Source organism: Trichomonas vaginalis, chromosome I (genome assembly GCF_026262505.1).
Source record: "Trichomonas vaginalis G3 chromosome I, whole genome shotgun sequence".
NCBI classification, from domain to species: Eukaryota; Parabasalia; order Trichomonadida; family Trichomonadidae; genus Trichomonas; species Trichomonas vaginalis.
In genome coordinates, this window is record NC_067203.1 from 18,345,161 (window position 1) to 18,357,852 (window position 12,692).

Here is a 12,692-nt window from a genome sequence, read left to right on the forward strand (position 1 = left end):
GCTTCCTTTATGCTCGCATTACACTACAGATATATTTTGCCAGGCAACTACTTTAAAAAATTCGATTTTCAGAAATTTTACATTCTTTTTTTGTTAAAATCGTTCTAATACTAGTGATCCAGATCACTGCTACGATAAACAAATATAGTGCTATTACTTTCTTACTTATTAGACTAAAAATTTATTTTTATTATTATTTTGTGCTTTATTTTTCATATATTCACTTCAGCATACTTATTTATCAGAATAATAGAGAGATTACAGGGTCATAATCCCATAAAAACTTCTTTACCATGATTAATATAATGAAAACTCACAAATTGTCATTTTATAGGATTTTTCAATATAAAATTATGATATATAGAATATGTTTAGTAAGTCTCCAAACAATCATCAATACATATCATATTTAATGAAATTATGATTTTATATAAGAACTTGAACACTTTCTTTACTATATATTTACCTCGACCTAGACGAGTTATGATCTATGCATATATTCATTCACTTCAAAATGCAATCTTTAATAATTTCGCCCTCTATCGTCGTGATCGGGACGATTATTTTCGAAATAGACCGAAAGACGATTATTTTTTTTCGAAATAGACATTCTCCCGAATCAAGGGTAACTATATAAGCAAATTCAAGGGCAGGAAACTTGTATAGATGAATAAAGCTATTAAAACTCGAACTCATGGGATTCTAAATTTTGATATAAAAAAAAAGAGAACGTTATTTCGAAAAATGGATGCTGATAGGAGACAAATCGTATCAGCAATTCAACGTGATGTTGCTACATATATTCGTGAATTAGATCAGAGAATTACTCAACTTGAACAATCAGCTCAAAGAGCTCAACAAGGAGTAAGAGTTACATCAGTACCTTCATTTGAAACGGCAAAATCACAACTAAATGAAATCAAAGAAACTGCAGACTACTGGCAATCTGGACAGCTTGAGCATGAAGCTGAACAAATTGAGCAGCAGCTTAATCAATTTGTAAATACGCAATTACCAGCTGCTGTTGATCCATTCAGCGCAAAACTTGAAGAATGGAAGAATCAGTTCAATAGACAAATGTCATCTGTTGGTAGAACTTATCAAAAACTCATGGATTCATTGAATATTGATACTGAAGACTTAGAATTAGCCGCAAAACAATTTTATGAACAACAGCGCGCGTTTTCCAGCCTTACAACTGAAATAAATTCAATGAAAACAGTTACAGACGATTTCAAAAATGAAACTCAGTCTGCAATAGAAAATCAGCAGCATGAGTTGCAAGTAGCGCTATCTAATGCATCACAGCAATTACAAATCGATTTAATGAGAGTCAAAGCTACAACAGATTCAACTCTTGCCCAGTCTTTAGCAAACTGTAATTCTTCGTCCTTAGCGGATTTATTTGGTTCAATTCAAACTGATGTCAATTCTCAATGTGCTCAAATGGAAACAGGATTAACTGATATCCAGTCCATGCTAGATAAGAGCGAAGATCAATGGAAATCTGATCTCGAAAATATTGAAGCAGAATTACAGATGGAATTAAATGCAATGAGGAGAACTGTTGGTGGAGATTACGACATTCAAAAGAAATTACATGAAGCGCAGGCCAAAGCTGATGCAATTGAAAAAATGATTCAAGAACTATAATTCTTTTCTTATTTGTTTTTTATTATTTGAAATAAAATTATTTTTGTTATATTATTTGGGAGTTACTGCTATTAGTTGAGATTTAACTCAAGTCGTCGCTATCTTTTTTTAGCTAAATATACAATCCAGGCTCGTACATAATACTGATCTGCATTCGCATGTATTTACCGTTTCAACTTTTCTCTACTTCCTCTGAATAAGAAGAAAAGCTCAATAAAGTAAATTTCGTTTTAAGTTTATTTTGTTTGGACTCCCTCTATACTTTTCATTGGACTATCATTGATTCTTTTTATTTTTCCAAAATGGCAGAAATGCGATTTCCTCAACTACATAGAATATTACAGCGAAGCTTTGCTCCTGATAGATTCAATGAGCTATATAGAGTTATGCCATCTCGAGAAGTAGATGCAAGACAATGGGATACTCAAATTAATTTTTGGACAGAGATACTTACACGTTGGATTCGCGATTCAGAGATTGTTGAAGTTAGAGTAGGCGAAATTATACCATCTTTAGTATGGGGAGAGGCATTACCTCCAATTATTCCAACAATTCAACATTTAATTTACACGAAACAATGCAAATTAGCAGAAGATTGTAATCAAACATCGATTTTACAAAGAATTGTGAAGTTCATAAAGCAAAAAGAAATCACAAATGACACAGTAATAATTTTTCCACACAATTTAAAGAATGTTTGCGAACGAGTGAGTCATGAAGTTACCAGCAATGGTGCAGGGATATCAGATTTTGTCTTAAATGATACAGAATTGCAAGGATATGCAATCGATGTTTCTTTACCAGTTCTCAAATGGGGACTTATTGAAAATGGCTATGCAAAACGAGTTGGTGATGTATATTTCTTTATAAACTCTACTTATAAAGATATTTCCATTGATTTGGCAACTTCTATTTCCAATAGTAAGTCAATGATCAAGCAACTTGAAAAAGCTATCGAAGAAAACGAACACAAGATCGATGAACTCAGAGCTCGTGCTATTAAATATGAAAGAAATGGTCAACATTCGGCAGCATTAAATACAATGCGAATTCTTAAACAACGCGAAAACACACAATCGAGTTACAATAATATGCAGAATAACTTGACCATCCACCTCAACAATATCGAAAGAGGAGAAATTAATAAGTTATCATTAAGTTCTCTTGATCAATACAACAAATTGATCAAGAACCAAATTAATACTATCGATATTGATCAAGCTGACAAACTAATTACAGATAGTATTGATCTTAACGATAATTTGAACGAAATAACTTCAACTTTATCAGAAAACTTAGTAACATTTGACGATACAGAACTTGATGAAGAGCTTTCACAGTTAATGAGAGAGCCAGAACCAGAAAAAAGCTCGAATTCTTCATATCTTACAAATAATTCAGAAAAGCAGATCAAATACTCTAATGCTATCACATATGATGACAACAGTCAAAAGAAAGTCCAAATTGTCCTCGCTAAATAAAAATTCTCTTGTTATTTTACTTATTTTCCACATCAAAAATTTTTATTGTTTCCATATAACTGTTATTGAGGGCTGAGATTTGTATGTCAAAGTTCCGCGTTCAAAATATCTCTTCAACGATTTGAAATTTAAAATTTGAAAAATACGTTATTTGAAATTTTTTGATTTTTTGAAGCGAAATTTATTACACTTTAATGATGACTAATAAAAATCTCATCTTTTTTTTTGCTCAAAAAAAAAGTATTTACATGAGTAGACGCCATTGTGGCCTTATTTTCCCTCCTGGAACATTTCAAGCACCTAAATTCTATTGGCGTGGTGGTGATGAGTTTAAGGAGCAAGAAATGCTTCAAGCAGAATATAAACAAGCGAAATTAGAACATTCAACAGTTAAAAGAGAACTTGAAGACCTTGAAACTAAGTACAATCAAGCTAAAACTGACTTAGCATATAAAGATGATCAAGCCGTTTCTTTGGCTTCTGCACTAGGAGGTTCTTCTTCAAGTACCGGAGAAAATACAAAATTAAATAAAGAAATTCAACAGCTAACACAAGAACTAAATGAAATAGAACAAAAGATTTCAGTCGCACTGCAAAGATCTCAGTCTGTTTACATGGCACAACTTGAAAAAGAAAAATCTCAAATATACGTCAACGTCGAACAACAATCGCATGATACAGATACAACAACCCGCGACATCCAGAAACTTAGTAAAGAGTACTTTGACTTAATTACAAGCGATAATTGGTTGAATTCTTACGAAATAATTTCTGATCACCAAATAAAAGCAAAGGAACGATCAAAAGTAAGACAAGAAGTTAACAAACTCTTTGAAAATCAGAACTATGGGCAAGAAATTAAAAACGAAGGAACAGTTCGTGTTAGAACAACATCTAATCAGCATCTTGATCAATTATCAAAGCTTATTGATCAAAGAGATACTTTACAGAATCAGTTATATCACGCAAATCATAGCAGATACATGACACAAACAACAAGGAACATTTTAGTTAATTCTAAACTTGAAATACTCAATAATCTTAATGCAGCACTAGAGGAATTAGGCCTCGAGACAAATGACGTCAATGCTTTGAAAGAAAAGTATCTACCGGAAGCTCAATCTCCTTCTTCGCCAACAGCAAAGCGTCCATCATCACACGCTTCATATAGATCTTCTAATAATCCGAAGACAATTAGAAGACCAGTTTCCAATACTGGAAGATATTGAAATTTATATTTTTAATAAAATTGTTTTTCATTATTTTGTTTATTAATTCATATTTGACTAAATAACTCTTGTTTTCATTCTAAAAACTTGTAAGACTAGCCATGATATATTCATTTTTCGATTCAAACAAATTAATTTTAAAATTATCATCAAAATATTGTGCACATATGATTATTGAATTTAACTTTTGGAACATGTTTTAATTATTAAACAATTAACTCTCCATCACTATATTTTTAAATATGATTTAAAGCAATATGAATAAATTTGATTTTATTTAGTAGGTAGGGCTTAAATCAAGTAATACGACATATATGTATAATATTTATTCTGATCTATCATTATAAAGAGCATGAAGCATGCATTCACCAAATAATCATAATTATCACTAGGTTGAATAATAACTTGATACACTCTTTCAGGAAACAAAGAGATTCATCTACTATAATAAGTGGAACCCATAGATTCCTAGAGATACATATATATATTTAAAACAAATCTTCAGAAGCATAAAATAGTTTGACTTGGGATAATGTGAATGACTACCGATTGAGAACGGCGTCAACATATCTATTTATATGTATCCTCAATTGTTTTTTGTACTTTCCAATTGCGACGGTTTTTCCAATTAATTAGAAATTCCAAATAAGGGGGTATATTTATAAATCCCCTGCTATTTATAAATAGGTCTAATTAAAGATGAAAACAAAGATATAAATTTGAAAAGATTTGATTAGTAAACATATATATTTTAGTTATTCTTTTTATTGGTTTTGATATTCTGAGAGGGCATTTTGATCCAATTTTTACCTACAAATGGTCGAATCAAGAAGAGAACAGAAACAAATGAGAGTGCATATATTTCTGTTACCTTTTCGCCATAGTAATTAAATATGAGAGTTGCTGAAATGAACACCATGAATCCTATGAAAGCGATTATAGATATTCCACGAGTACTGACAAGGAAACTGTATAAAGCTGGGTTAGTATCATCATATTGTTCTAGTTCACGTATTGTATTGGAGATCATTGCTTTTCGATTTGTAAAATGAAGTGTGGATTTAAGATAGAAAATTGAGAACAAAAACATTCTCAATTTTCTATGTGAGAAATTGTTTGATCAAATATATAAGCATTTCTTAAAAGCAATATGAATAGGTCATTATTTTTATTATAACACTTTTATTTGAGATCAGATTATTTGTGTGTGTTTCAGAATTTTTTTCAAACAGTATTCAAAATTTTAAGATAACCAATTCATAGCTTAATTTTATATAACCATTTAATTGTTTCATGATATTATACCTGTTTAAATGATAAAAATGCTTTTTGTCAATAATGGAGTGCACAACATCATATGATTTGAATAATAAATAAAAAACTCGAAAATTTTATAAATGGTAGTCATTCTTGTAGTTTATATGAGTGCTTATTGCATTTCTAAAATATTTCGAACAATATTAGATTCCCTTAAGGGTCCACTGTAAGGCCAAATAAGGTCTATCGTCGTCCCAAAAATATTGCTCGAGATGGTGTTTTACTAAGGCCCAAAACTTAAAAAAACACAAAAAAATTAACTTTACTCTTTTGAGATCCTTATCAGATATGCATCAATTTGATGCAGTATCGCAGTTCAAATCTGATTTTTTAATGTAGATGTACTCTAACATCCTTTAAAAAATGCAAAATGATATTAATTAAGCTTTTCATTTCTGTATCATACACGAAACAAAATCGTTCATTATACTAAAATTTATCAAAGTTTGATTAATGAAAAAATAATATCTAAATTTTTACATTGAGTCGGCTATTGATATGGTTAATATTAAATCTTGTAAAAATTGGCATTATCCAGAATAATACCCACTAAAATACACAATTTTTTTTAAAAAATTTTATCAATTGTTATGGTATATCTTTATGATAATGAATAAAATGCTTATTTTTCATAAGTAAATACATAATTTATGCTTAAACACAAAAAATAACACGAAAATTTTTGGCCAACATATCTAAACTAAGGATAATGGGGAGAAGCTTCCTAAACTTTTTAATCCCATAAATATGGTCATTATCTGGAATAAAGAGTTAAGCGTCATATGTCACTTTTTGTACTCAGGAAACATCGACCTTATGCGTTATGACTTTTCGATGAGGAAACAAGTGTTCACGTATTATAAACTTCCTTATTCCAATAAACCGACCCTAAACATAATTAATTCTAAGCATGATAATGGTCTCTTTTCTATGATAACCAAATCAATTTGGTTATCATAGTAAAGCACCAAAAACTGGAATAGGAATCGGCAATATGGAATCATGAAGCAACTCGGATAAAATAAATATGGAACATTCATACATCCATTCCCTATTTTTAACCATATTTTCAAACAAAATTCTCGTACTATTTTCAATAAAATTTGCATAACCTTGTTATTACTCTTAGGCGAAAGATGATTTTAATGTTAATTTTATAGAAGAACTTTTAATGCATAATAAAATAACCATTTCCTATAAATTTAGACTTAAAACGATGACAATAAACAAGCTTTAGTCTAGAAATTAATTTTCTACTACTATAAATGCATCTTTATCTTTAATTAGAAAAAAATTTATCAATTTTATTATCCAGATGAAAAAAGAAGTGACATATGATATTTTATCTAATTTAAAATCTTTTATTGATTGTTTTTAAAAACTTTGCATTTTGTATGAGTATTTCATGTTTAAATCAGTATAAATACGCAAAATACTTATGAAATTCCAGCTGTTATTCAGTACTATTCATTTTTCAGCAATCATTAACTGTGGAAGAGTATGGCAAGCGTTCGATAATGATCATGTATACTCAGATCATCAAGAATGAATTAAAGTCAATGCAGGGAAATGGATAATCCGATTAAAAACCCCAAAAAGGAAAAAGATATTATATGAACGTCTCACAAATGGTTAGTACTAAGCTCTTTCCTGATGATTGAATATTCTTTCATATTTTTGTATATTGTAAGGGATTTTCTCCCCAAATATATAATACCTTCCTTATAAACGATCTACTTTCTTTGAATACAAGTATAATTTTACATTTTAGGAAAAAAATTTATTTTTTCAAATTTATCTTATAACAATAGAGATTTATATATGTGTGTGTCAATATAGGCTTTAGTGGTATAAAATTGGGTAGATTTTGTTTTATTTTGAGTAAAAAATTCAAAAAATACTACCTCATTTTGCGTGCAAAGGAATAGTCAGAGCTATTTAATAACATTTTACGAATGAACTATGGAATTACTATAACTTTTGAAGAAATTTCAAAGTTAATAGAAGATTGTATTTTAGAAATCAGCTAAAAGAATGATGTGCATGCATCAAGCGTTAAAGTATCCTAATCAAAATATAGTAATATACAATGATTAGCAAAGCAGATTTGAATCGGCAAGAAGAGTTGCTTAAAAAATCAGTTGAGTCTTCTCTAGTTTCCACACTGCCTATTCCTGTTTAAGTGCGGTTATTCCTATTCCAGTTTTTGGTGCTTTACTATGATAACCAAATTGATTTGGTTATCATAGAAAAGAGACCATTATCATGCTTAGAATTAATTATGTTTAGGGTCGGTTTATTGGAATAAGGAAGTTTATAATACGTGAACACTTGTTTCCTCATCGAAAAGTCATAACGCATAAGGTCGATGTTTCCTGAGTACAAAAAGTGACATATGACGCTTAACTCTTTATTCCAGATAATGACCATATTTATGGGATTAAAAAGTTTAGGAAGCTTCTCCCCAATGGTTTGAATATATAAACATAAGGAAGTCAATTTGGAAAATTGTTTTCACTTTAGGAGAATATAATTTTCCATTTGGAAAATTTAAAAAGTGAGACGCGCAGGATTCGAACTTTTTTAAAAGTTGATTTAAATGAATTTTAGTGTGGAAGATAAGGATAATATCATATTTAAAATAAGAATATACTAGTTTAGGTGGTATTAATTTTTTCGATAAATTTGAGAGTATGTACGTTTAGGGTATGAAAAGTGTCAATTCGCTCAGCGAAAGCTGAGCTAGCTTCGTTCTCGAAAGAATAAGGAAGGAGTGAAGGAGAATGATACAGAAGTTGACACATTCATATCATTTCAACAAATTTTGATCAAATTGAAATTCAATAAAATTCAATTCAATTCATATCCTTCAGTCAGTACATTGATATCCTTCTGCATCACAATGATAACTCGGGCATCAATAGTTCTACAACTAACTCAGAAAAAACAAGATTATTACTTCCTGCTTACAGCTTTTAAAAAGTTTCGATGATAAAAATCACTCTACTCTCGTTTATCGACATATGGTGATAGTAGGTAAACATATTCTTATCGATATTAATAAAATATTTGTACGAAAATCTTATCCAATTAGAGAGTTATTCATAAAGTATATGATAATTATAATTACTTTATCTTTGTTTTATCTTTGAATAAACAATTTAATTTAAATTGCATAATATTTTTTGGTTGAAAGACAGGAAAATTAGTTGAGTTTGTATTATTTTTATCGTTTAATTCATCGTATCAGTGAGTGATCCAGATATTTAAGATATTTAGAAAAAAATTATTAATTTGATTAACAAATTTTAATCAAAATAGCAAAAATCTATTTGATAGCTGTAAACAAACAATAATTTTTATTTCAAGCAAAATCACTTATTTTCATCTAAACGTATAAAATTGTCAATTTTATGAAAATAAATTGAAAATCTCATGAAATGTAAAGGAGAGTAATATTTTTCAATTTTCTTTTTTTCTTTGTCTCAAATATTTTCTGTTGGGAATTTTCTTGTTATCAAAAAATAATTTTAATATTTGTTTATTTCATTACATACAATAAAATTTTAAAAACTCTATTTCTTCTCAAGAAAATTTTTTCCTTCATATGAAGAAACATTTTGTTCTCCATTTGATACTGAGTCTAAATCTCGATTTTTGAATTTTCTTCTTTCCAAATTAGAAGTTTAATTCAAATTTTCAATAGTTTATATATTTTCTCAAACCGTCTCAGATTTTCTCACTTTTTAGGGATTTTCTCTCAAAGTATACAAAAATAGTAATATCAATACATGTGTCTAATATACTTTAAAACCATCGTGACAAAATTCAAAAACGAAGAGTTCTTCTCTCCAAATTTTTTTCAAAATCAAAAAAATGAGATAAAAAAATATGTTTGGAAAATTCATTTTTAGCATTTTAGGAATTTTCTCACTTTTCTTCCAAATTGACATCCTTAAATAAACAATAATACTTTGTCCAGGGAATTAAATTTGTGCTATCCAATTGTCAATTCTTTGAATTTTTTTTAAATGCAAGATATCCCGGCATTAGCCTCAATAAATATATATATTATGCATCATAATATTAGTTTGTAATGGCATTAAAGCGAAATTCCTAATTTCTTCTCAATTAAATTCCTTGAAAAACATTGGAATTAATGATTGGAAATAGGTCACAAAATTCCTAATATAAAACTTATACTTAAGATAAAATTAAAATTCGAAAATATCTATTTTTCAAAACACGCATCCAAAAGCGAAAAAATTCGAAAAAATCATGTTCTTATAAAACTCACTGATTTTGCAATTTTTATGAGATTTGAAGTGATAGAATATATTACCATCTTATTGAAACATATGCTTCATTGTTGTATTCACATAATATTAATCAGAACACTAGGAAAAGTGGATTTTCGAAAAACGACGATAACGATTATTTGCAAATCGCCTCTCAATTTTGAGAGACTTTCAATTTTTACAGTGGACCCTTAAAGAAAATAAAGGTACATTCACTAGGCGATAACAGTAAAATGGGATGAAAATAGGATAAATAGCATCCCTATATAGTGCCTAACAATATTTATACGGGCCAAAAAATTTGGCTAGAGATTTGGTGAGTTATAAAACTTAGAAAATTGAGAGGGATTTTTATTTTTGAATTTTTTTGGAAAGTTAAAATTGCGATTAAAAATCGATTTCCAGGAGAACTAAGCATCTCATCATATATTTAAATCGATAAAAATATTAAATAATAGTGGAATAGTATAAATACATGAAATTATGGCTGAATCTACAGAAAAAATGAACATATTTGACATTTTTGAAAATTCATACGTTAGATGGTGACAGACTCATAAACTATACTTTAGCTAAGATTGATATATGGTTTCAACAACACATGGTTAAAATCGTAAAAATATTTTAGATTTCAAAAAGATATATATGGTAATATAATGGAACAAAGTCAACAAATAGCATGTAAAATATGTTATAATTAACTTTTTATTAGATCCAATAGTAGATATCGAATGGTTTCCAAAGGAATGCTTACTTGTAAATCAGAGAGTTTCAAAATTGAGAGCAAGATTATCATCATAACTTTCGATTTTGCTGCGAAAAAGGAAGACAAGTAATTAACAAATCATTTACTGTTGTTCATCAAAAGAAGAAAACTTTGATAACAACTAATGATGATAAAATCAAGCTATCTTTTAATATTTTAAATTGATAAGACATTCAAAATATTTGAATGGTTTAAAATATTTTCTTTTAATTTCTATAAGATATTATCATGATTATATAATAAAATTTAAATTTTTATTCAAAAAGGCAATATTTCAAACTTTTAATTTCAAAAATCTTAATTCTGCAATAAGTGTATTTAATTGTAGCAAATTTAATGATCCTTCGTCATGCTTAGCAATTTGGAACTCATAAATTAATGATTTCTTCAAGTAAAATTCTGCATTATTTCAAAAGTCAATAATTCTCTAGTAACTTTTCTTCAAACCCTAACCATTATATTATATTATATGTATAATGGAGAATAATTGCAAAGAAAGATAGCCGAATTTACTGGGTAGTTCTTGTGATGCGAAATAATTGCAAATTAACACCTAGTTTTAACAGCATCAATCTCTTTTTGCTCTCATTTAAATGCATTCGCACACTTTAATTTTGAAATATAAGAGTTTTGGAAATTATCAAATTTATCTGCTCAAATACTATAGATCTTCATAAGTGTTAATAGAATCATTAGCCTTACATATAGTGTTTAATATAATGATGCACATTATACTGGGATTCATTCCTTATTCATCTAGTTATTATAAGATTTACAACCCCATGAAAATTTAAAATTTTGTCAAAAATAGTGAATGTACCTTTAAGAAAATATAATTTAAAGAGCATATATCATCTCAGTAAAATATCATGATCATATATTTTTCACATTACTCTTTCCAGTTTAGATTTTATGCATTTTTAATTATAAGCTTTCATGATCACCTCAAACTATATTATTCGGAAAGACACATACGTAACATAATAATGAGGCTCCTGAATATCATGTATAAAAGTATTTTATCTCATAAAAAAAAGTCACGTACAATTATATTGTTTCAATCAGCAAAATTATTGTCCATCACAAAGAAAAACTAATGATGAAAAGAATAATATCAATTTATATGTATATAATATAAAATTATAAAATATATCTATAAAATTTCTATATTTGAGTATGTGAAACGTAAAATACATTCATTTTTTATAATGGTTCGAGGGCATCATCAAAATCTTCTACTGATATTGCAACAGCCTTTGGTTTTCCGCGCTGGTTTTTAGTTGGGCGCTTAAAAGATTTCTTAGCAGCAAAGTTTGGTGTAGAAGTGCTTTGTGTCTGTGTCTGAATTGGAATTGGTTTTGGTTGGTGATCGATAATTACTTCAGGTGTATTTTCACGTTTGATAGTAGCTGCTTTATCAATGTTTCCACTAGATACTGATTTGATGACTGTGTTTGTTGGTTCTTGAGTTTTTTGTGGAATATTTGGTGAATTTTTACCTAAAATTTTATTTGAATCAGCTGTAATCTGTTGTGCGTACTGTTTGGCAAATGAATTAGAATATTTCTGATGAATTTCAAGTTTATCGATACCTCTACTTTGGAAATATTTCATTGCTTTAGAATTTCCGCCAACTTTCATTTTGGCGATATTAGCTTCTGTCCATTTATCAAGTGAAAGTGACTGAACGAATGACATATGCGTACCTAAAGAACGATGTTTACCGGCGCATTCAACACAGATCCAAACGCCATAAGTTACACTTGCCCAATCGGGATTCGGGTTCCTCTTTCCGCACTCAAAGCAGACTTTGTTTTCTGGCTGTCTTTGAAGCTCTGAGAGAAAAGGTTTCGCATCCATTGAAAATTTGTAAACGACAAAGATTTTAGACTCTAACCTTAATAATTCAATCTAAAATAATCGTTTTAAATTCAATTATAAAATTTAA

General features: G+C 28.8%; 4 protein-coding genes across 4 annotated transcripts, besides 2 other annotated features; 3 read left to right on the plus strand and 1 right to left on the minus strand.

Annotated features, from left to right (window-relative positions):
- Positions 1 to 744: 744 nt before the first annotated feature.
- Positions 745 to 1,653, plus strand: TVAGG3_1006870 (uncharacterized protein; the record flags this gene model as incomplete). Its single annotated transcript, XM_001308630.1, has 1 exon — positions 745 to 1,653. One exon carries the CDS (start codon positions 745 to 747, stop codon positions 1,651 to 1,653), a length of 909 nt encoding a protein of 302 aa, XP_001308631.1.
- Positions 1,654 to 1,951: 298 nt separating this feature from the next.
- On the plus strand, positions 1,952 to 3,137 carry TVAGG3_1006880 (charged multivesicular body protein family; the record flags this gene model as incomplete). Its single annotated transcript, XM_001308631.1, has 1 exon — positions 1,956 to 3,134. One exon carries the CDS (start codon positions 1,956 to 1,958, stop codon positions 3,132 to 3,134), a length of 1,179 nt encoding a protein of 392 aa, XP_001308632.1.
- A 245-nt stretch (positions 3,138 to 3,382) lies between these two features.
- TVAGG3_1006890 (uncharacterized protein) lies at positions 3,383 to 4,363 on the plus strand (the record flags this gene model as incomplete). Its single annotated transcript, XM_001308632.1, has 1 exon — positions 3,383 to 4,363. The coding sequence occupies one exon, from the start codon at positions 3,383 to 3,385 to the stop codon at positions 4,361 to 4,363; it is 981 nt and encodes a 326-aa protein (XP_001308633.1).
- A 2,028-nt stretch (positions 4,364 to 6,391) lies between these two features.
- Positions 6,392 to 8,146: a mobile genetic element.
- Positions 8,147 to 10,177: 2,031 nt separating this feature from the next.
- Positions 10,178 to 11,568: a mobile genetic element.
- Positions 11,569 to 11,926: 358 nt separating this feature from the next.
- On the minus strand, positions 11,927 to 12,604 carry TVAGG3_1006920 (GTPase activator protein; the record flags this gene model as incomplete). The annotated part of the gene is made up of 1 exon (XM_001308633.2): positions 11,948 to 12,604. One exon carries the CDS (start codon positions 12,602 to 12,604, stop codon positions 11,948 to 11,950), a length of 657 nt encoding a protein of 218 aa, XP_001308634.1.
- Positions 12,605 to 12,692: the final 88 nt, after the last annotated feature.